The sequence below is a fragment of the Rhinolophus ferrumequinum genome, chromosome 20 (genome assembly GCF_004115265.2).
Source record: "Rhinolophus ferrumequinum isolate MPI-CBG mRhiFer1 chromosome 20, mRhiFer1_v1.p, whole genome shotgun sequence".
NCBI lineage: Eukaryota > Metazoa > Chordata > Mammalia > Chiroptera > Rhinolophidae > Rhinolophus > Rhinolophus ferrumequinum.
In genome coordinates, this window is record NC_046303.1 from 13949425 (window position 1) to 13973572 (window position 24148).

Below are 24148 nucleotides of genomic sequence, written 5' to 3' on the forward strand. Positions count from 1 at the left end.
GGAGAAGGAGTTTCCACGTGAGAAAGACAATAACAACCACATAGCCTACGAAAATGGTGTTTATTAACTCCAAGGACAACAAAGATGTGATCGTAGTTCACTACGTGTCCCAGTGTCCTAACAGTGCAAACACTGAATCCTAACGAAACCAGGTATTGTGATGAAATTCTATAATACCAGGAGGGGAATTGCAGGAGGAGGGCTGGCACGTATAAAAAGGATCAAAAGTCTTATCTTGCAGAATAGGAAGTCAACAGATATGCAAAACTGAGCATCAGAAACTAGCAGTAGAAACATGTTGTTTAGAAATGGGAGGTAAGACCCGGGTAACAGACTTTAAGTGGTTGCTATGGGGTAGTGGGAAGCGATGGGCAGAGGACTCCTCGTGTTCCTTTTGAGCCTCATAGAGCTAGCTGTCTGCCTTTTCACTGTGTGCAATGATAACTTTGATTAAAGGAAATTTAAATTAAAAAATAATAATGGAGAAATACTGAGAGGACAAAGGAGACCACCTAAAGGGACTTCCACTGGCCAAGTTGTAGTAATTTAAGCATCGTAGAGTGTGGTAATGACTGGTAGCTAATTGGTAATTAATGGAATCTGTGAAAATCAGTGAGTCCAAAAGGATCCTCAACATGGAGAAATTAACATAAAATGTGCCCCAAAGCAGCTATAATACAAGAGGTGAAAGCAATAGGATGTGTTTATATTTCTATAAATTTTGCTCCTTCTGGGAGTGTTGGCATAAAATCGATGTCTGTGTATGAAATATAGGTGTCTTGTTCTCCACCTCAGTTAGCAGACTGGCAGGGAACTGTGAGAAGCCATGGAGTTGCAGGAAAACTAGGAACTGGGGCGAGAGTAGGAAAGACCAGCCCACACCCTGGTCACAAACAGTTAGGAAGGGAGCCTAAGCAAGAGTGGGCTGCGACATGAGGAGATAACCATGAGCCCCTGGTCCCCGGGAGGTGGGACCTCCAGTGGCCCTAGTGATTGTGTGGAAGACGTGATGTGGCAAGAAAGACAGGGCTTTTAAAATCCTGTTTATGGAACAGACATCCAGCCCAGGAAATGCAGGCTCACTCTTTTTCCTTTTTTTCCACCAGGTATTTTGATTTACTAGACAGTAGTTTTTAAAAATAGTGCTGGCAATACAAATAGGAATGCTGTTCATAAAAGTTTTTTTTAATTTGCAGATATATGTATGTCTTCTTATTTCCTCTATTTCTTGCACAAAAAGGAGCATCGTTTATACTGTTTTCAATTACAGTTAACATAGACTATTATATTGGTTTCAGGTGTACAACATAGTGATTAGACATTCATATCCCTTACGAAATGATCACCCCAATAAGTCTAGTGCCCCTCTGACACCACACGTGGTTATTATAATATCCCCTATATTCCTTGTGCTGTACTTTATGTGCATCCCTGTGACTGTTTTTATAACTGCCAATTTGTCCTTAATTACTTCACCTTTTTCACCCATCCCCCCAACCCACTCCCATCTGGCAACAATCAGTTTGTCCTCTGTAGCTATGAGTTTGTTTTCTGTTTTGTTTGTTCATTTATTTTGTTTTTAGATTCCACTTATAAGAAATCGTGTGGTATTTGTCTTTCTCTGACTTAGTTCACTTAGCATAATACCCTCTAGGTCCGTCCGTGTTGTCGCAAATGCAAAAGATTGAAATCTTGCCATTTGTGAGAACAGGCTCGCTCACTCTTGAATCATTTTGTTCTGCCTGTCCTGACCAAGTCAGTTGGTCAGTAACTCGAAACTCCTGCCTTCCTCGGAACGAGGTCAGCTGCTGTGGCTTTTAGGCCTCGCCAGATTCTTATAACCCCAGGAAAGTCAAAGCTGAGGATGGAAATAATGACAAAATAATTCAAATCTATAGGACCCAAGTATGATTATTTGTATGATTTGTCTGTTTTTAAGATTTTTTTTTAAAGCTTAACTACTTCAGTGGTAAAGCTGGCATAATTTTGTTGAAATTTGTAGCATGTGACTCAGTTTGTAATCAACACTTAAATATATGAGCATTTTATTTTAAAAATTATTTATTTAATAGTATCTGAATATTCAGAAATATTTGTTAACTGGATTTATGGGTGTAAAATTTTAGCAGTAAACCAAGCATAAGTAGTTCTTAAGTTTTCTTATATACCAGGGGGCCAAAAAAAATGTATGCAGGTGACTTGTTTTCATCTTTTGTTATCGGTATATATTATTACAATTTTAATATAGTTTTTTCCTTTTTTACAATGTACATACATTTTTTTGGCACCTTCTGTATATCAAAAGTTCTCCAGATAGTAAAGATCCAAGCAACTGTGCTGTGGTCTAGGCCGTGATAAGGCATTGGCTTTGCTCCTCGCTGTGGGACGCTATTGGAAGGTTTCAAGCAGGCAAGTGGAATCACCTGATTGACATTTTTTAAGACTGTAGGACGTCAAGAGTGGAGGCTGTGTAATCTTCCACCCTGAAGTCTGCACTGTAATTCCCTCATTCATTCACTCAACAAACACATGTCCATCGGCTCCTCAGAGCCCACTGCCCTGGGCATTGGAGCCTAATCAAAGGCAACAATACATTCGAGAGTGTTGAGGCCTGTGAGAGAGACGTTCCTTCTGGCTTGGAGAACCGGGGCCCATTCCATAGTGGAAGAGGAGAGGGGGAAAGTGACTTTCCAGGAATGAGCCAAGGCCAAGGGCAAGGAGGGCAGAATTTGTGAGACGTGGCTCATGGTCCCCAGAGCCGTTGGGGTGTTTTTCCTCATGATCACGCGTTGCCGATTCATTTAAAGCTGGTTGTTGCTTCAGCTCATGTAAAGTGGGTCAGTCCCAGTAAAGCTAATTTATAATGATAAGTCTATAAGGCAGAAAGGGAACTCTTTGCTAATGTGTTTGCCAGAATAGGACACCCCAGGAGAGCTTCAGTTTGCTGTCACTGCACTTATCACTTTTGCATGAATGTTAATGATCTGGGTTATAAGCAAAATGTGGCGTATCGGGTTTCTGGAAAAGGCTGGCTTATTTTTATCTATCTCTATGCCCTATGTTTATGAATACAAAGAACGAGAACACTAGGTCCTGAAATGGATCGTGGACCAAATAAAGGGGTGAGCAGAGGGCAGGGAGGGCAGAGCGTAAGGGGCCTGGACAAGACTTGACATGGCTCTGTGACAACTGAGAGCGAGTCGGCAGAGGCACTCGGGGCTCCTGAGCGGTGATGTGACCTCTGTTCCAGCGGGTGAAACGTGTGTGTGTTTACAGGCGTTCCAGGCCACCTTGTCTTTTCATGGGATTCATGAAACCAGCTCTGATTTTCACTTCCTTTGCTGACAACCAGGAGGAATTTTTCAGCCTTATCATGAAATCCTATCTACTAGGTTTTGCTCGTTTCCCAAACTGAAATGCTGAAATGAGCTCGTGGGGCTACCAAGGCACCTCTCTCCACCGCTGTCCTGCCCCCATGGGGGGGAGGGAGGCTGTGCAAGCGTGACGTCTGAAAATGGAAAATTCAACCCAAGGAAGACTAGTGGCAGCCAGTTTTCACATGTGACACTGCATAGTGACATTACATGTTCTATCCAGTGACTCACATGCTCCAAAATCCTTTCCTCCCCGCCTCCCTGGCTTACAACAAGTAGGGTGTTGGGTTTTTTCCCTTTCACACAGAGGAAATACTTTTCTATTAATTTTTGCTTACCAGATTATGCAGAAATTAACATTTGTGGATTCTGGATGGTGGAGGCTCAGAAAATGCAGCTCTACTTGTTTCTGTCCCTCTGTCTCCTGGCTTGGAGCCTCGCCCCTACACCTGTAGGTTCGCTTAGACAGGGCCTCGGAGATCACCTGCTGTGCTCAAGGTCAGGGTTGGATAAGTGAATGAATGAATGAATGAATGAATGAATGCATCCATTCCCTAACAGCCCCTTGTCCTCCCCTGGAGCAGTCCAAAGCCAAATTTCCATGTGATGGCCTCAAAGCTGGCTGTGATGTGTCCTTTTGCCCCCTCCAGCGGGCCTGGAGGGCAGTGGCTTCTGCAGTGGGCACACAAGGTGGTCTGTAAGGAGGAGGAGGGAGTACGAAATCTTTACACTTCCTTCGTAAAGTATTTCTTACAATTATTAATACATATGTGTAGTAAAGTACTTTATCATCCTTTCATTTGCATGTTTTACACAGCGATATATCATTTACAGTAAATATCTTCACACACACTGAGTCCCGGTTGTTTTTTTTTTAAGAAATTAGAACAGGATATGGAATATAGCATGGAGCATAGAGTCAATGGAATTGTAATAGATACATATGATGTCAGAGGGGCAATAGACTGGGGGAGGGGGATTATCAGTTCGTGAGGGGTGAAATGTAACTATTGCATTGTTTTGTGCACCTGAAACTAATAAAATAAATAATCAGTCAGTCAATCAATCAAAAAGAAAAAGAAATTAGAGCCACACAGGTTTTTTTTGTTTTGTTTTTAAGGAGGGCGCAGCTCACAGTGGCCCACGCGGGGATCGAACAGGCACATTGGTGTTGTCAGCACCGCACTCTAACCAGCTGAGCTAACCGGCCATCCCTAGTCCCAGTTTTTTATTGGTTGGGATGTAGGATCAAAAAGTTGGGCGACCATTGCTAGGAGGGCCCGCCTTGCTTCGCCTTGCTTTCCCTAAATGGCTGGGGGAATTCTCTAGCGACGGTCTGGAAAGTGCTAGGAGTTCATTCATTCCAGAGTCAGCTTTGAGATAGCAGAGAATGCAGACGTGGAAAACCAGCTGGGGGGTAAATTTTCTCCTTGGAAAGACATGAGGAAATTATTAATAATAAAACAAAGAAGACAGGGTAGGCCCAGATGTTTGGGTCACTAAACCTATAACTTTAGTTTCCGGTTTGCTCTTCCTAGAGTTGAAAGAAGTTAGAAAAGAGACTAAGAGGAGTTGGGGGTTTTGGCCTCAGGTGTTTTCTGCAGAACACTGGGCCCTGCTGGCAGGTTTTCCAGATGGGAGCTCCAGGAGGAGCTAGCATCCACACACGTGACATTTTAACTGTGGCCTCGCTACCTGCGGCAGGCCCTCTGGCAGTAGGTTGGAACACGGCAGCAGCCCAAACAGGACTACCTCACAGCTGTTGACAGCTCTGTTTGATGCCAGGGCAGCATTTCGGGTACAGTGGGTTCCCCCCTGCACTCCTGTTTTAAAATAATGGGTATCCTCAAGAGGGAGCAAGGGAAGAGTGAATGAAATAAACTGCGCACATGACATCTTGCTTGTTTATGTATCAAATACCTCTTTAATGCTTACAGTATGCCAGGTATTCTAAGTATTTTTTGAAAAAACAGGAACTCAATTACTTTTCTCAACAGCCTTAATAGTTGGTAGTTTGATCCGCCCACTTTACAGATGAGGAGTCTACAGCTCAGAGAGGTGATGTCACTTGCCTGTCAGTGGCCGTGCCTGGGCTCCTGTGACCCCTGTCTGTGCTTCCTGCCCGGTCCCCGTGGGCTCACTGTGGAAGGAGGTGCTTAGATCTGCCTGCACTGCAAAGCCCACAGCCAACGTGGCGCCTGTCTTGATAGGAAGTCCCTCTTGCAGTTTTTCTAGTGGAGAGTCCCAAGCTTTTCAGAATTATGTTTTGCTTGGTTTCACAACAGGCCTTTCTAAAAATATTATTTTATATGTAATATGTATATGTAATATTACCAAAATGATCTTCCGTTTTTTTAAGCACTTGCTATATGCAAGCAGGTCCTCCTGTGCCAGGTGCCCTGTAGACATTCCTTCTAATCCATAAATTAAACTGTAAGGAAGAGATATGCACCCATTTCACAGAAGAGAAAGTAGAGGTCAAGGAGCTGTCACTCAGCTACTGAGAGCTGAGACATGAACCCAAGCCTATGTATTGCTCTTCTTTGTTCTAAGACACAATTAAGTGTAAACAGGTCCTTCTTGATCCCCATCCAAGGGAGACAGTTTCACAGAGCACCCAAAGGCCTGTGGGCTGTACTGATGACTGGGGTGCACGTGGGGACCACGTAGCACAGGACGGAGCCAGTTTGGGCCTGTTGTCCCAGCGCCAGCATTCTCTCTCAAAGGGGTCTTGGCACCGACCGTCAGCTGTGGTTGCCCTGCCTTGTCCACAGTATCCAGCCCTCCGGTCTGGCCCCTTTGCATCCAGTGCAGTTTTGAAGTTCCCTCTTCTGCCAGGTTTCACTAAGCCCCCCATTGGGCTGCAGCTCCCCCCAGTTGTAAAAGTTGCATGGCTCTCGGTGTTCAGGTTAACAAATTAGTCCAATAAGACGGATAAATTAGTCATTCTGACCTTCCGAGGTCCTAATAGAGGAACTTTGCGAAATAGCATTTATAGTTTTCTAACAAGCCATTTAAAGGACACCAGCGTGTGGCATTTGTTTAAGAGTAAAATGTCCTAAACAGTGCCCTACTTAAAAGCAGATTTCGAGATTCGCTCACAGTCGCAGAGATGTGGTGCAGCAGATCCCTGGGGTGTCTTCTGCAAGTGTTCCCAAGGTGGGTCTCATTTCTGGGGGCCACAGCCGTGGACAGCAGGGCGTCCTGAAACCCATGCTTCACTCGCAAGCTTCGTTTTTGCCAAACTGCTGTCTCTGCACCACCCGACAGTTTCTACACAGGCTTCAAAACAGACGGCTTTGAGTTCCATCTGAGTGGTAGATGGTAAAGAACCCAAGTCAAGGAGGTTGGGAGGGGCCCCCAGAGAGCTGCTGGCATTGGGGGCAGCGTGGGAAAACTGGACCTCCCTTAATGGCTAATTGAAAAGGCAGAAGCTCTTGAGCCTCACAGGGCTCAGTTTCCTCACTTTCCATATGAGAAAGCGACCGTCATCCCCACCTCACAGGATCCCCGGACAATGAGATAACATGCCTAACGTGCCTGACACGTAAGCACTCAGTCAGTTTGAGGTCCCTTCCTTCCTTCCTGGACCCTTTTAAGTGGTAGCCTCAGATGCTGGCGTCCTTGTTCCTGGCTCTTCAAACAATCTTATTAATGCCTATTAAAACGAAACCCAATAAAAGTGCCAATATTTGGTGTTGAAATAATTGATGTAGCAGAGAGCCCATGGAGCACCCAGGCAGGCCGCTGGTGCAATTTAGTCTCACACCTGGGGGATGAATTTCACAGCTGTAATTGCTGCCATATAATTCTTATTAATGTTGTGCTATAATTCCTATTTATTCCACCGGGCTTGTAAATGCATTAGGACTTGTCAACATATTATTTTACACTGTTTATGATCTGTAGAATTATGTCCTTCAGGGTTGCATTGTGCAAAAGCTCAAAATAAGTGGCTTTGGGCCTCATTTAAAAAGAGCCAAAGGGGGCTGCTGGCTGAAGTGGTTCTCCATCCCTGCCATCCAGAACAGAAGTCAGTGAAGTAGATTTTAAATTCCGTGCTGAGCAGAGCGCTTAACCTCAGCAACACAGGGCATCCCCCTGCTTCCGGTGGACGGACTGGCTGCGTGTGTGAGCCCTGCCTGCCTCCCAGGGGACGTTGGGCACAGTTCCCTGGCGACAGCTGCGGGAGGAAATTGTTTGGTCTCCAAGAGCGAGACACCAACAGTTTGCCCTCAAAGCTCTGGGCATCTCTGTCCCCATGCTCCCTAGCTTGGGGTAACCCCGTTTAATTCCAGATTTCCTCTTGGTCTGACCATCTCAACCTATAAAGATCTGAAATTAATTCCCACTGAAGTGTACGTACCTGATAAGTGTAAAATGTAACCCCCTCCCAGACTCTTGCATTGACTAGGCCAATAAAGCATAAAACCAAGGGGACAGAAATCTACCCGTTGGAACGTCAGGCGTAGTGTGTGTGTGTGTGTGTGTGTGTGTGTGTGTGTGTGTGTGTGTGTGTGTGTGTTGGGAGAGGAGGTGTCTGTGGTCATTGGTTATTTTTGGTTTTGGCCTCGGAGCCTTCGCAGCACCTTTGCAATCACGACTGACCTGCCACAGAGCCAAATTCAAGTGCTCGCTCAGCTAATTCGTAGCCATGCATTGTTGGGAAGCCCTGCACCAGGTCTCTCAGGTGGGCATGCAGATACACACACACACACACACACACAAACACACACACACACGGTCCTGGGGACTGGGTGCATTGGTTCCGGGAATGCCCTCTCCGGGGGAAGGAGCTGCCCGTCCCATCACTGCCCCTCCTGTTCTGTGGGTGGCCAGAGCGACCCTGCGCTTGACACCCCTTCCCTCTGTGACCCCGCAGGCAGTGAGTATGACGAGGAGGAAGTGGATTATGAAGAGTCGGACAGCGACGAGTCCTGGACCACAGAGAGCGCCATCAGCTCCGAAGCCATCCTCAGCTCCATGTGCATGAATGGAGGGGAGGAGAAGCCTTTCGCCTGCCCGGTTCCTGGATGTAAAAAGAGATACAAGGTAAAAACAAAGAAAGAAAAGTATCACCTCACTTGGCACAGCAGCCCGGAAAGGGCGAGTCCCACCTCAGCTGGCAGCCCCTTCTTCCCCTGAAGCACGTGGACGGTCGGGGGGAGCGCGCCCTCCTGTCCCATGCTGAGCTGAGGGCTGCGGGGTTTGGCCTTGAGCTGCCCTGGGTGGAGCTGTAGGTCATAGAGAGTTTTGGTGGACGGGCCATACCTTGGATAGTCTTCAGATTCATGTCATATCAGTCAGAATATGAAATGTGTCACCTATTTATTGGCCAAACCTTTCCCAGGTGGCTCACAGAAGTCCACTGTGAAGTCTGAAAGCAGGGTTCAGAGCCCTTTTGGAAAACGTGGGGTATTTAGCGTCCAGCTGAGGACGTCCTTGCTCCCCGCTCCCACCTCCCCAGCAACATGAAAGGAGATCAGGAGAAAAGGGGGCTTTGAGATTTTTGTTAGCAAACCACCCCCTCCAGCGTCCTCTGTAGATGGCACAGAACCCGAGTCTCTGAGGGCCTCACTCTGGGTGTCACACACACGAAGCTGGGGGCACTTCATTTCCTATGAAGAAAACTCAAAGGGACAAAACAATGAGAAACACCCACAACAATCAAGTATAGGTCCAGAGGGCACTTAAAAACAACAAAAAAAAATGTGCCAACTTTCCCATGAGGTGTTAGCAGCTCCTTAAAACTCAACTGAGGTAGATCAGAAACATACCTGGGGCATTTGATGATATGCTAATTTACTCACAGCTCAGCAGATTGACGATTTCTTTTTTTTTTTAAGGCTTGAAAAATATGTGGTAGCATAAGCACTTCTTATGGTGCGCTTTCTCAAATGTGTGTCTCTGAACACTAAAAAATAACCTATGTCAGTACTTTACATATCTGCTACTGATATAAAAAGTATGAAACACAAATATATCGCAAGGTGAGTGGCCCAAGGTTTCACCTCCTCTGTATGCTGTTAAAATTCTACCATGGCCAGTCCAGATGTGCTTTGTTTCAACTAAAATGAAAACCCCAGGATGCAGAGTGAGGTCCCATCAGGGTACCCAAAGAGCTGTTTGAGTGGGAGCCCGTCTCAGAATGCACACACATCTCCTTTGTGTCAGGAGGCTGCCAGTGAGAAAGCAGGAGAGGTTGCCAGAACCCCAGGGGAGGGGGAAGAAGCATTGCAGAAGGAGGTTTTCCCTTTTTTTTTTTTTTATTTCAAAGTGGAGAGAGCTTGACAGGGAACGCCGGCATTGACCTGGCCTGCTCTCGGGTCGCTTGTTCTCTCCACGCTTCCCATGGGCGGTTCCTCCATGCTTTGCCACCCCCTTCTCTCGTGTCTGAACACTGTTTAAGGAGTATCTTACATCTGCGCTATGTAGCACAGTGAGGGCCCAGACAAAGGCTGACCAAAAATAAAAGGACTGAACGCTGCAGCCTTTCTTCTGCCCTTCCCACCTCTAGTTTCTCTTTTCTTACATCCTTATCCCCAGGGCATTTGTTTTCTTGTCATTATTCTTTTGCTTTTATTTTTCTTGGGTTTCCAGCACTCGAGCAGCTGGCAACATCTGGGTCAATGGGGCCTTTTTCGAGTGCTTTCTCCATCTGAGGCCAAGAGAAAAACTGAGTGACCTTGGGCTGCATGCGAGGGCTGCTTCAGTGCCACTGACAGGTGACGAGGGTGGTGGCAGTGAGCGTCCCGATTTCCATGAAGGATGTGTGCGTTTCCGTTCCTGGGCCAGAAGGCCAAGTAATGGTAAGAGGGGACAAGCACACACACAGAACTACTTCTAACCAAGTGCTTGAGACGAGTGTGGGCATAGCGCCTGAAGCTTCAGTTTGCCTTTCTGCTGGGAAGTGACGGCCGCAGGGCAGCGGTGGCTCCAGAATTACTGCATCTTATTTGTGGCATGGTTATTGGGTTGGGTATTGGAGAGAGAAGGGTTTAGTGAGCTGGTGTGCTGTGCAGTCAGGCAGGAATCACAAGTGCTGCCACCGCGTTTACTCCCAGGGCCGACTCCAGACTTGATTTTCTGCCTTGTCGGCAGGGGGTCTCTACCCAGTGAGTCTCCTGGGCCCTGACTCAAGATAGGCTCTCCTCACCATTTCCTTGGCGTTTGCAGAACTGAAAAATGAGGTTATCTCACTTCGCAGATGCCACACTGAGCAGGACATGGGAGAGGGGTGCAGTAGAGCTACGTCTCTGAGCTGTTGCCCCCATGACCTAGGTTGTCTCCCTCCCCTTCCACTCCCCTCAGTACCGCTCATTTGAATTCCCCTCATTTCTCAAGGCACAGCACACCCCAGACGATTTAAGCATTCCATTGTCAAGTTGCCTGCCATTGTTTATTGCCTGCCACCTCCTCTGGGAAGCCCTCACCACTTTCCCTCGCCACTCCCGAAGGTCTGTCCTCTGACCTTCCCACACGCTCTATTCCTACCGCTGGCAGGACCCCTCCTCAGCACCCAGCAGAGGTCTTGGGCACGGGAAGTACTCTGCAGATAAAAGGAGACAGACAGAAATGCATGGGGAAGAGGGCCGGTGGGCTCCCCACTGACCCCCAGAACCCGGAGCATACGTGACTCATTCCTCTGGCTCCCTCCCAGACACCTTCCAGGCCGGGGACGACTGACCCCGTCCACTCTGCTGCTGCTCCCACTTTCCTTCTGACTTTGGGCAAGAGAGGAAGGACGCCCTCCCCCTTATACTTGGGAATGGGTTTCAAGGATGGGTTGGCCGAGCTTTGAGGTTTTTTTCCCTTTAATAATTTTTACATTAGTTGTTAGGATTTAACAGCATTTTGCTACTTTTAAGAAACAGAAGAGACCAAACCCTCCCCCTGCAAAGTTCCTCTCTGCAAGAGTCCCCTGCCGCACTGAGAACGTCATTTCAGCAACAAAGCCTGGCATCTACATGCGGTCGAGCACCAGTGTAGCTCAGGGTGTCCCCAAAAGGGGCACTTCGGCCATTCTCTCCCCCAGAGGACCAAAGGGTCCCCTAAGGGTCCCATCAGAAGCCCGGGTGGGAGCAGTAGATAATCAGAACTTGCTCCGTGGTCCTAGAAGTTTATCCGAAGCACCTCACCAGGGATGCAGACTGACGTACGAGGATGTTCACACTACTTCCAGTCAGCACAAATGTGGGAAACGCTACATTTCTAACAGAAGGGGAACAGAAGAGCATTCTGACATCAGTCCCATCTTCAAAAAACATGTAATGATGAGGGGATCCGCTCTTGTCTGCTCTCTCTCACAGGAAAAATACTGAAATATCTCAGAGGTTAAGCAGTGGTTATACCTGTTTTTTATGCGCTGTATTTTCTGAATTTCTACAATTACCCACAATGTACAGATTACTTTAACAATCAGGGACGAAGAGAGACCCGACTCACCCAGAGCGTGCCATGTGCCACCACACCAGCTCCAACGAGGAGGTATTTGGATCTCAGCTCTCTGGGGCTGGTGGGCTACCCCCAGGCTGCGGCAAGTGGCTTCACTTTTAACTCTAATATGACCAGCACCACCAGCAACCCCAGCTTGTTTTTTCACTTTTCTTCATCAAATCCCCAAGCGACTGCATCCTGTCCTTCACAGAACATCAAGGCCCACAGGAAATTGAAAGTTATGGTTTTTATATCAAGGGCCCATGTCACATATTGGACTTATTCAGGCCTGAATACCAACAGTGAAGAGCAAATACAGTTAAGGTCACGACGGTGCAGCTTGGGGTCCAGACTCGAGGCTTCGTGATTTGATTTGGAGCGGACTTTTGAGAAGAGTCTCTCTGTCGCTGTCCACTGATGGGCTCAGTCCCTCATCAGGGCAGGTAGTGCCTGGCGCGACATGAACCGACGCCAGCCTTGCCCAGCCCGCCTTAGGCCCTGCTTTGGACTCCTGCCTTGCCCCCTTCCTTCCCATGTGAGCCCTGTCCGGCCACTGTACTTCACTGGCACTATTCTGCAGACTGAGTGTCCCAATCCTTCCCAGCCCCCAGATTTTCCAAAGACCACCAGCTGGTTGTACCCAGGAATGCACACCTAGCACTTTATTTCGCTGCACAGTCTTTTGAAGGGAAACATGGACTCTGAAACCGGGCTTCCCTGGGGTCCCGTTACAGCCCTGTCCTTCAGCAGCCTCGTGATTCCTTCTCTGAGGGTCAGTTTCATCTAAAACACGAGTACTGAGTACAACAATAGACAAGTACTCAGCACGAGAAGAGACTCAATGCTAGTTACATCCTTGCCCTACTGAAGCTTAATTCCCTTTCCTCTTTTCAGAGACCAGACGATTTAAGCATTCCATTGTCAAGTTGCCTGCCATTGTTTATTTTGTTAAATGTTTTTGAAAGACCAAACTCATCTTAGCATCTCTGCAATTAGAAACTGAAGTGAGTCTTTTTAAGCTCCTCAAGTCTGAGAAAGTGAAAGTTCCCAATGTTATCCGCGAATGAACAGATGGGGAAAGAAATCTTGAGTCTGATTACCGCTTGTACTAACATTTGTGATAAGGGTGTCCAATGACATGTGAAAGTTTTAAATCTCAGCATCAAAGAGAAAGAGATGGTGTGGCAGGGTTTTTTAGGTGCTGTGGCCAACCCTGGAAAGGCCACAAGTGCAACTCATTTCCTAACTTTTCCAGAGTACTAACACTGATGTATGGAACTGGCTGTTTTCCGCAGTCTCACAGCCAGACACACAACACAATGTCCACATTCAAGCCGGGAACAGAACACAGAACCTGCTGGAAGCTGGGCTTGTCCTGCTCCTGGTGAACTCTGGATCTGGTTTCGTGTTGGCCTGGCTTCCTGTTGCTTTCAGTTTCTGATTTTATACCTTTCCCTCACCTAATTAGTTACAAAAACTCAGGCTTAGATGGAGACTAAGCCCTGATATGGTTGGAGTTGCTATGCCTTTCTGCTTCTTGGGCAGTCTAGGTTTTGTTTCCCCCATTTTCTGACAAGGTGTGAGTAGTGCTGGGGCTCAGGGGTAGTTGGATTTTTAATGATCCATCCTGCAACAAGTCCCCTGTGAGAACGAGGACATGAAATGTTTTGGTAACTTCATCCCCAGAAAGGGACCCTACTAGGTGCTCAATGAATAGACTGAGCTAATAAACGGGGATATGAAGAAGGCAGATGCAAATTTCTGGCATTTGTGAACCAGACTTCCTAACATATTGTTACTATTACTTGGAAACTTGACAGCCTTTCTCTAATGGTCATAAAACTATTATTAACTCTCTTTCAAGTAGCTTAAAACAATTATCTTTCATGGTTGTGTGGGTTGCCTGGCTCCAGCTAGGCAGTTCTCGCCGGGGTCTCTCGTGGTTGCAGCAAGATGCCAGGGGGGCCTGCTGCATATACAAGTTGGCTGCTTTCCATGCCCAGGCCTCTGGGGGGCGGGGGGATGGCTGGAATAGCTGGGGGCTGCAGGGCTTGTCTACCCATCGGACTGTGTCAATGGGTCTGATTCTGCCACTATCACTGCCCTCTTCATATCCCATCGCAGCCAGCTTATTCCCCCCAGACTAGTGAGGGGCTTCCTTGCCCTGCATGCAGGGACTGATGCAGGAAGGACGAGTGCTGGCGGTGCACGCGGTCCTTGTGATTCAACTTCCTGGATTCCTCGCATGGCCAGCGGGTCGCTATTTGGCACCCCTGGGTTCCACAAAGTCACACAGGATTCTCTACCATAGGGCTTCTTTTCAAGTATGAATGTGCACTGTGACTAAGAGGGAAATGTAAAGAGTGAAAACCACTGCACACACTGTTGAATGGCAACTCCCAGTTTCTTCTAGAATAGGGAAGCACGTGCTAACAAATTCGTATCGTTCACAAATATCACTGTGCTAGATGCCCACGATACAGCAGCAGAAAGCCCACCCCTCTTCTCTGAGAGCTCCCAAAGGGCATGTTAAGAAAGTAGAAGACAGCTGTGTTCGCCTCCTTCCGGTGGGGCACAGGACTGGGCCTGCTGCGACTAGATTCAGGTGATACTTCAGGAAACAGACCACCCCCCGGTGAGGTGTGCTCAGCAACTTCATGGCTCAAGCTTGCTCTCTTTTCCCTTACTCCCTAATCTGGCAATAGCTGACTTGGAAATTTTCCAGGACCTATGCTGTAGTATCACCCCTGCCATTTACTCTTTCTTACACCTCACTGTCTAATTGGAATGAGCAATAGTAATTGTTTGTTAAAATCTATAGAGTGATTCTAGGCATGGAGTCTTACACAGAATATACCCATTAAAAGAACTCCAGAAAGCATTTTGATCTTTTATGTATCATTTAAGATTTGGACACTAATATGAAGTTTGGAATTCTCCTGTTGCTGAGACTTCCACAATCTGAAGATTGTTCAAGTGCACTGCAGGTTTGGAATCTAGTCCATAAATAAAAGCAGGGCCTAGTTAACTCTTAGGTACTTACTTGTGGGCAGGTCTTGTCTCTGGGAGCTAACTTGACGCAGAGTAGGAAGCGACAAAAATTCTAGGTAAGGCAGGGATTACTATCAGTTCTTGTCAGTATACACATCTTGCGTTCTTTTGCTCTAAACTGTGTTTTCTTTAGAAAGATGGGGGGAGGGCATGCTGAGGATTTCTAAAAAATATGTATCTATATATAACTGCCCATCTTTAGCATTCTTTACAGTGGAAAAAGGATTCAGAGGAAGCAAAGATCCAGGCAGAGGAACTGTGCTTCTACAGTCTGTGAGTCTTAAAACATATTTTACATAAAATGTGATGTCAGTCCTTTCGTTTTCAGATTGAGGCATATTTGGAATTGCCTTGTTAGCTGTGAGCGTGACCCTGTCTGCACAGCTTGCTCTGTGAACAGCTGCCATCCTGGAGCTGACTGCTGTCCAGATGCGGTTTTCCCCAGCCTGACAGACAGTATGACTCCATCTAATATGTGGTCTTCTTCTCTTCTCCCCAGAACGTGAATGGCATAAAGTACCACGCTAAGAATGGTCACAGAACACAGATTCGTGTGCGCAAGCCATTCAAATGTCGCTGTGGTAAGAGTTACAAGACAGCTCAGGGCCTGCGGCACCACACAATCAATTTCCATCCCCCGGTGTCAGCTGAGATTATCAGGAAGATGCAGCAATAACATGCTGGTCATAACTGTGCCAAGAAATCCTCACCAGCAGTTGCTGATTTTGAAAACAGCCACCTTTTTTCAGGGGAAGCATTCAGCAACCCTTTAAGGAATTAAATGCATGCTTTAAATTTTTTCTGTAATTTTGGAATGATGTATCTTTGTAGAGTTAATGATTTTGTACATTTGCACATGTAATCATCATACCCATTTTCATTACTTTGATATAAGGTGCTAAACAAAAAAGCTCTAGGTTCTTCAGCACATTTCCCCCAAAACAAACTATGACTGAGGGCATGTTGCATATTATTTAGTTGTATTGCAGTGATAGCAACTGGGGGAGGAGGGGCTGGCACTGAGGTTTTCTTTTCCCCAAGATTGTAATGTGATTGAAGTTGTTTTTCAACACATCAACTCACTATGTTCAAAACCAAAATAATACCTTCATTATCAAACTGGTTACCATGCCTTACATAATGGAGTTAGTATTTGTGAGTAGAAAGACTTTAGGTAATGGAAATATAAATTAAGAATGTTTAACATAATATGCTAAAATATTTTCATATTTAAATAACATACATAAAAGGTGTGCTTTCTGTGTTTTATATTATCTTGCAAGTCCTTTTGCCCTTTAAAAAGCTGAAAATCTTGCCATCTGACTTACCAATTGTTTTAGTGTTATCAATGGCATTTTTGTACAAAATAGTCTCTTCAGTTCACTCTTCAACAAGCATCCCCTTGAGTACCTGCTGGGTACAAGGGGATCGATTTATGCCTATTAATATTTGCAGACCAAGATAACAGTTTAGTGAACTAGTTATCCTTGAAACCTGTTAGGAAACTCTTTGAAATACTTACGTACAAATTTTTGTGTGAAATTTAGTTCTATCTTCATCTTTAGGTGAAGTTTTAAAGCACTTTGTAGTTCTCTATTGCCAACAGATTTAATGTTTTATGTGTTGCCAATTCTTACAACCACTGCCCTAACAAACCTGTGGGTTGCAAATAAGAATTAAAATTCCACACACGGTTCAAAGAAACATTTTTGTTAAAGCCCCTATTGCCTCTTCTTCATGCTCATTGTGTTTTTAGTTTTTTTTAAAGGCCCTTTTCCTATCACATTGTAGATGTCTGTATTCCCATTATAAATGTCTGTTTAGCTTTATAAAACAATTTGCTGAAATATGAAATTGAGCCTTATTGACAATTAAGTGCTTTCTTGCAGCAGGTGGTCAAAGGAGAAATGACTAATATGTGACCCCTTAGAATAACCTACGTCTGGACCATTCCTGAAGTCTTTCTCACCAACAATACCATCATGCCTTGAGTGTTCTTTTCTCCCAAGTGCTATTCCTTAAACGTGAGTGTTTACCAGTTGCCTAATTATGCAATAAAAATTGCTCTGAGATTGCCAACTGCTCACAAAATTGGTGAAAAACAAACTCACACTGCTTGTAACTTTCTTCCCATGTCCCCATTTGATGAAAGTCTTACAGCTGGAAAGCAGGTGTCCCTCCTTGATTTTTTCAGACACTTTGAAAGGATGACAATTCTGTTAGCCAGATGGGTAAGCTTCTATATTCTTCAGTTGTGAACCCCTTATAATGAGGGGGTTTTAAGTATTTATAAAGACACTGCCCTCTGAAAATTTCCTCAGCTCTCTGAAGCGTGGTCTTGGTCCTGAATGTACAGTGTTACCGTGTATGTTTAAAAGGGTGATCCAGACATGAACAGCCGTCGGTGCATAAGGCACTTGGCTACTTCGTATCTACCTATAATTGACCAAGATGTTTTCAGGCCAGCAATTATTTAGCTTCGCTCCTTCTAGTGCAAGAAACTGCAGGCTGGATCAGTAGTTCAACAGCTAAACAGTCATAAAATATCATCGTGCATGTTAACGTTTCTTTCAACTATAAAACAAATTCCGATTTCTATTTGCTTATTCATCGTGACAGTATTACTAAACCGGTAAGGATGGGAATATTTTGTTATACCGTGTATAGTGAATGTATTGTACTGTGTCTGTGAAAACTGTGCTTTAAATTATATTTTCATATGTTTTGTTGGGGACAGAGCACATTAAGTTTGAAAGCGACAGAGGTTTTAGAACTGAAGGCAACTTAAATGAATCAAAATTCCTGTCAAGAAAAGCTGCTTATAAATGTAAATTAAATCACATTTAAAATAAACTGTCTCTGACCCAAAATAAAGACGGCTCTTTATTGTCATTAGCATCCATTATGAAAAGCCAGTATCAAGTTTCCCACAGAAACTAATATATCCACTCAGTGCCTTGGGCTACCTTGGGCTGCCCCCCGCATGTTTTACAGAATTCAGCTCACACATGAAAACTGGATTTAATTTTTTGCTTAGATTAGAATGCATTGCTTTTTAATCCTTAATAGTTTTTGCCTAACAACAAACAGGGCATCAAAATATGGGAGGCCAGAAAGTGATAGAAATGTGAGGAGCAATAAGTCCACTGCTTTCCTCGGAGCTGTCCGCACCCTTAGCAGTCAGGACAGATCCAGCAGTTAGAGGATCACTTCGGACTTAGTGAACTCAAGGGCATCATCAGTTAACTAACCTGCATCCAACAGCAGCAGAAGACACAATGTTTGAGCTCACACAGAGCATCTACTTCCTGAGAATATAAATCATACAAAGCATGTTCTCAGACCACAGTGGGATTAAACCTATTTTTGAAATCATTACAAAAAGATAACTGAAAAACACCAAAATACTTAAGATTAAAGAAAAATAATAAGCGTGGGGCCAAAAACTATTTAGACTAGTAAGATGAACAATCATCTCACCAGTACTACACTATTCGAAGGTTTTAAAGTGAGCACGGTCTGGAATCATTAATGCACCAAAAATGCTCCTATCACTCAACATGTTTTACTTGAATACATTCTGCTTAGCAGGAAAGTAAAACATGGCATCTTCAATACTGCTGCCCCAGGTATGCTACGTCCTAACATCTGGCATCTGACGACAGCCTGACACTGTTTTCTCCTTGACTCAAAAACCTTTTTACAGGATTCCAACAACATACAAGTTGTGCGCCCAGAAAAAAATACAAGCAACATGATGTGTAACGCAGTTCATATACAGCACCCAAAATGCCGCCATGCTGAGTATAAGCTTAACATCTTAAATAGCTCGTTTGCTTATTAGGACAAGATCAAATATTTTCGTAACTACAAAAGCAGCAGAACCAAAAAGTCAGAACTTTAAATTCTTAACATTCATGTTATAAAACAGAAAGGAATGCAATACAGTTCAAAAACTTAAAGACACAAATGGGGGAAAAAGACGTTGAAGATGCTGGAGTTAAGGAAAAACTATTGCAAATAAATTTGACAATGACATTACCTCCAAAAATGTCTGTCCTCTTTAATGTTAATGAGAATACTATACACAGCAGAGACATAACTTAAAATACATTGCTTTGATTTGGGTTTATGTATTACATTTTTAATCACCTAAGAATTTTATTTGTTATATTGTCATCAGGAAAATGTGAAAAAGATATATTTTCTGTGATTTTATGCCACAAACACCATTATTTAGATCATTTAATATGAAACGATTGTACTCACATATCTTGTTCCATTTTCCTATTAAAAATACAACTTTAAGATGGCTTAAATATAGTAATTCAGGTTATTCTAAAATTTTTTAGTAATGAATTAGCAAAATATGACTTCCATTAATTCCCAAAGCAAACATTTCAAATGTGAAAAGGGTATTTGCTCTACTGAAAGCATGTGATCTCATTCTACATACACCACCATTTCTAAAGAGGGTTAAAAACCATCATCTCATGGGCTAAATTATGCAAGTTTCTGTATTCAAAGAATTACTTTGCAAGACTATTATGATAAACTTTTTTATTACATAATATTTAGTAGTCATGCTCAATCAAGGTCAACAGAAACTTGTGGATAGTCTAAATAGCACATTATACATACATGTTTGCAGTGCAGTAACATGAAAGTAATCCTTGTTTCCTTTAGTCATACAATTTTGCAAACTAGGGAATAAATAAAGATACAGACAAGAACTTCTTTTCTTAAGCAGGTAAGATTGAAAGAGGTTAAAATTATATTTATTGATAAGCCAAAGGCTGACCCTGACCCTAATAACACCCAACTCAAAGTAGCTCTTGGTCAGAAAAGTGCAGTCGCGGGCGCAGGAAAGTGATTACCTGTGGCCTCCTCAGGGGTCTGAGATGATTTTGTTCAACTCCTCAACTGTGTTATTAACTCATAGAAAAAGGTAACTACTCAAAATTTAAAACATTCTGGTCAAAATGGGTGTGCACATGCCTTTCAAACCCCTCCTGGTCATAGTCAGGCGGGAACTGCTCGCTGCACACAGGGCACACCTTCCAGTGACTTTCAACGTGCTCTTCAAATTTGCTCTGATCATAGTTGGGAGGGAACATTAATTCACAGAGGGGGCACTTCTTGTGAACATCAAAGCTTGAAGAAATAGGAAAATGAAACAATTACATATTTCTAATAAACTTCTAACAACAGATTTCTTCAAGATGTGACAAAGTTACACTTAATCTAGTTAAACTGATTCACACTAAACAACTTACCCTGAAAGCCTTCAGTTACTCAAGAAACCTTTTTCTGCTTCTAAATGCTTGCTATTGACAATTGTATAAACCATTTACAAAAGTTTCTAAACTGAGTTTTACAATTAGACTGGCAAAGAAAAATCTTTTGTTCATGAAAATCCCCAAAATACAATCACATTATGTGAAATGAGGCTTAGTGACAAGAAGTCTTCACTTTTTAACTAACAGAAAATGGCCTCTGAAAACCTACAAAAATTCATACAACTTCTAATTTCCTAAGTGCTCATTTGGTTTAACAACAGTGTTTGTAGCATTGCAAGCAAAGCGCACCATGCAGTAGTCACTGGAGGGCAAGTTAAGCTAAAGCACTGCTGGGCCCCCTGCCAACAGTTTTGGATCAGAAGGTACAAGGTAGGGCCCTGATCATACCCATTTCTAACAAAGTTTCCAAGGAACAAACTTTGAGAATCACTGGTCTGTCTAATCCAAGTTCTACACAAGAAAGAGAAAAATTACCTGGAATCAAAGCAAAAGCCTGCTCCGTGTACACGCTTACTTGCAGGATCTGGAGCAGTGGACACATTCTCATCTTCCTGGCAAAAAATAATTTTGCAACTTTTGAGAAAAGTGAAACCAAACATAAGTTCCTTAATTCAATCACGTACAGTATAAAGAAAGTAAGATTACACTTTTAAAATGTTTACTTCCATTATTTAATTATATCACCACAAAGAAAATATTTTACATAGTATTTCGCTATGGATTTTGCCTTCTTGAAATAATAAAAAGCAGCATGTGTGAATGAAGTAGCAATCAGTAGACTTTTCTGAACCGACATGCAGGTAACTTTATTCCATAGAAATTTTAACACTACATTACCTTCCCTATTATTCTGATGTAATAACTATTAATTTGCAAGACAATCTTTGACAACACGATTCGTAAATAAATGAAAACTGGTTGATATACGAGTTTGCATGTGTATGGACTCAGGCATGCGCGCACACAGTAAAATGCAACTGGAAAACCATGTTAAAACAAAGCAATGCACCAAACTACAGGCCTCAAAGCCCTGTTGTGAAAGAGTAAAATTCAAAAGTAAGTTATTTGATTGTCAATGAAGACGCCGAAAAAGGTGTAAATCCAAGTGACTCTGAAAAAAAACACTGGTGTGAGTTTCCAAACCTACATCCTGTGGTCACTTTTTAGAGCGCTGTACATGGTGCATCAACAGCCAGAGACTCACTTTACATCAAAAGCAGCCACGTCAGGGCAGGGCCCATCTGCTATCTTCCCGAGCAGCTCTGTCAGCTGCTCTCCTTCCCGTCAAGCACCAACAGCACATAACCAGGCAGAACAGGCACTAATGAAAGTCCTTATTTTGTTGGGGGGTCATGCTTATCCCAGAGCTGCTGTTAAGAGGGCTAAGGAGTCAAGCCTGTCCCAAGTGTATGTGACAGGAAATTCAATGTGAACCAACAAAAGACAAATTGACTTATCTGGGGGTGGGTGGTACTTGACTATTTTCTGATGATTATCCCCTCCTGAATGGTCTAAGGGGTGAGGAGTGAGGCTTTTTTCCCCCTGTTCATCAAAGGATGAACTTTTGTTTGCATTTATGATTCCCTTAGGATATAACTGGGCAAAGAAAAACAGGACAGATAATGAGGAATTGGGGAAAATAAGACAAGTACTTTATATACTTCAAAAATTAAGTCTTCAAGTACCTAAAATCTAGAGCTTTGAAATCTGTAGGTATAAAGAGGGAGAGTGATATAGTCGAATATGCTCAAGTTAACATGCAGGACAGTAACTATCTGAAACGTTGAATCTGCTTAAACAACTACGTATCAAAAACAAAATTTCATTTTTCTTTGAAGTAAAAAAAAATTTGAAATTTTGAAATGCTGTTTAATAATGGGAAAAGATAAAAAGGAAAGGTCTTGATGTTCTACTTTTCAAAATTCTTGGTGATATTTATAATAAAATGTAACTTTCTAGGGGCCAAAAATCTTACAACTTCCTGTGCCTGTTTTATAACAGCTAATAGCTTACGCCAATTTACTGCTTCCATGAATCAGCTATCAGAGTTTGCCGCTAGCTAAGTCAGACTAACCTATCAAACATGTGAACCCTGCTTGTAAAATATCGGAGGGAGGAGAGTAATTTATACTTAGTCCTAAGTCATATAATTTGGTAATGATGACCCTATTATTCTGCCATCTATTACCTAATAAAACAGAGAGGGACTCAAGAGTAGAATTCTAGATATTATGAAACATAACATGTTCCTGTGAAATAAGAAATCACCCACTCAGAGAATATTTCAAAACCAGAAAGTAAGTGGTCAGTTCTATGAACAGCCAATTCATATAATAAAGTCTGTCGTGATCTTAATATGCAAAATGGCTTGTCAATTATCACTCACAAATACTACATTTATTCTATTTTACTCACCAATTAGTTTCCAAAACCACATGAGATTAAATACAAGTAATTAGGTGGGAAGTGAAGCTATTATGGCAGGCCCACTGCCAGCAACAAAAAATGGCTACTGGTAAAAAGAGAAAGGCAGACAAGAACTCAGAACATTCAAGAGTATTTCAGCATTGGATCACACAACTTTACATCTTAAAAGAACATGACTCCATCTTTAATGTCGATTTTTAAATTTATAAACTTTAGGCATTCTTTAAGAAGGCAGAGAATCATGTATTCCACTTTAGAAAGATTTCTACCCAAAATTACTAAAAGTTTTAGAACTGAAAGTTGTGAACCCAAAGGAATTTTGAATAGCAGGTTTTATAGTATCAGTACCTAATATTTTAACTAAACTATTAAAATAATCCTGCAAGCAAATTTTACTGGGAATACCACACTGAAATCTATTATTAACCATTCCAAATAATTAAATCTTCCTTAATTTTTAACAGCAGTTTAATCTATATCAAAGTCTAAACTACCTTACATTGTTCATCTACCTTTAGACCCATCAGCACAAGACTATTTCTATTACAAACTGGTTTTCAAGCAAAGGAAATAAGCTATGATAAACTGCTCTATTTGAAATTCAAAAACTTTTCATTAGATGTCCAACTCAAAATCTAGTCTATAAAAAAAATTGCTGTTTTCTTATCAAGTATATAATCAGCCTGAAATATTTGAAATAGAATTAAAATAGGTTAATGTCTTAGACAGTAAAATAGGGTTAATCATACTGAATTCAAAATGCAATGATTGGAAAAATACAATTCCCATATATGATATATGTAGCAATTCCAATTCTGTCTATATATCCAAAAGAACTGAAAGCAGGAACCGGAATGGATCTATTTGTACACCTATGATAACAGCATAATACCCAAAAGGTGGAAACCCAAATGATTATCAATGAAAAAATGGATAAACACAATGTACATACATAAAATGGAATATTATTTAGCCTTGACGAGGAAATTCTGACACCTGTTAAAATATGGCTGAATCTTGAGGACACTATGCTAAGTGAAACAAGCCAGTCACAAAAACGACAAATACTATGATTCCCCTTAAATGAGGGCCCTAGAGTAGTCAAATTCAGAGAGACAAAGTAGAACAGGGAAAGGGAATGGGGAGTAGTTCTTTAATGGGTATAGAGTTTTTGTTTTGCAAAATGAAGAGGCCTGTTACATGACAATGAACGTATTTAACGCTATAGAACTATACACTTAAAAACGATTAAGATGTGAAATTTTATGTTATGTGTACTCTACCACAACAAAAATGCAATCATGATCAAACCAGCAACACACACTCAGGAGCTAATGTCTGCGCTACGCCATCTGAATCATTAGGCTCCAGACAATGGGACTATATATAATCAGCATTTCCCAAACTGTGCTGTGAAGAACCTTTGCTAGCGATTATTAATTGAAATACTGAGCTGTCATTCAGGAGTTAGCAATGAATGTCAAGGAAGAAAGGTCTACCACTTAACGAAGAAAACTTTTACTAAGTTGATAATTACTTTCGTTCAAAAGCATTCTTTAG

At 42.9% G+C, this 24148-nt stretch overlaps 2 protein-coding genes across 5 annotated transcripts in view; one reads left to right on the plus strand and one right to left on the minus strand.

Annotated features, from left to right (window-relative positions):
- JAZF1 (JAZF zinc finger 1) overlaps nt 1-19164 on the plus strand; it is a 311508-nt gene extending 292344 nt beyond the window's left edge. For 2 of the 3 annotated variants that reach the window (XM_033088423.1, XM_033088422.1), the window contains 2 exons: nt 8257-8426; nt 15361-19164. In XM_033088423.1, the coding sequence (XP_032944314.1) occupies nt 8257-8426; nt 15361-15537 (347 nt within the window). In that variant the 3' untranslated portion in view covers nt 15538-19164. The remainder of the gene's footprint in view (nt 1-8256; nt 8427-15360) is intronic. The other variant, XM_033088421.1, reaches the window with a different exon arrangement.
- TAX1BP1 (Tax1 binding protein 1) overlaps nt 17727-24148 on the minus strand; it is a 69365-nt gene continuing 62943 nt past the window's right edge. For both annotated transcript variants that reach the window (XM_033088419.1, XM_033088418.1), the window contains 2 exons: nt 20636-20712; nt 17727-20015 (listed from right to left, as the gene is read on the minus strand). In XM_033088419.1, coding sequence (XP_032944310.1) covers nt 19814-20015; nt 20636-20712 — 279 coding nt within the window. In that variant the 3' untranslated portion in view covers nt 17727-19813. The remainder of the gene's footprint in view (nt 20016-20635; nt 20713-24148) is intronic.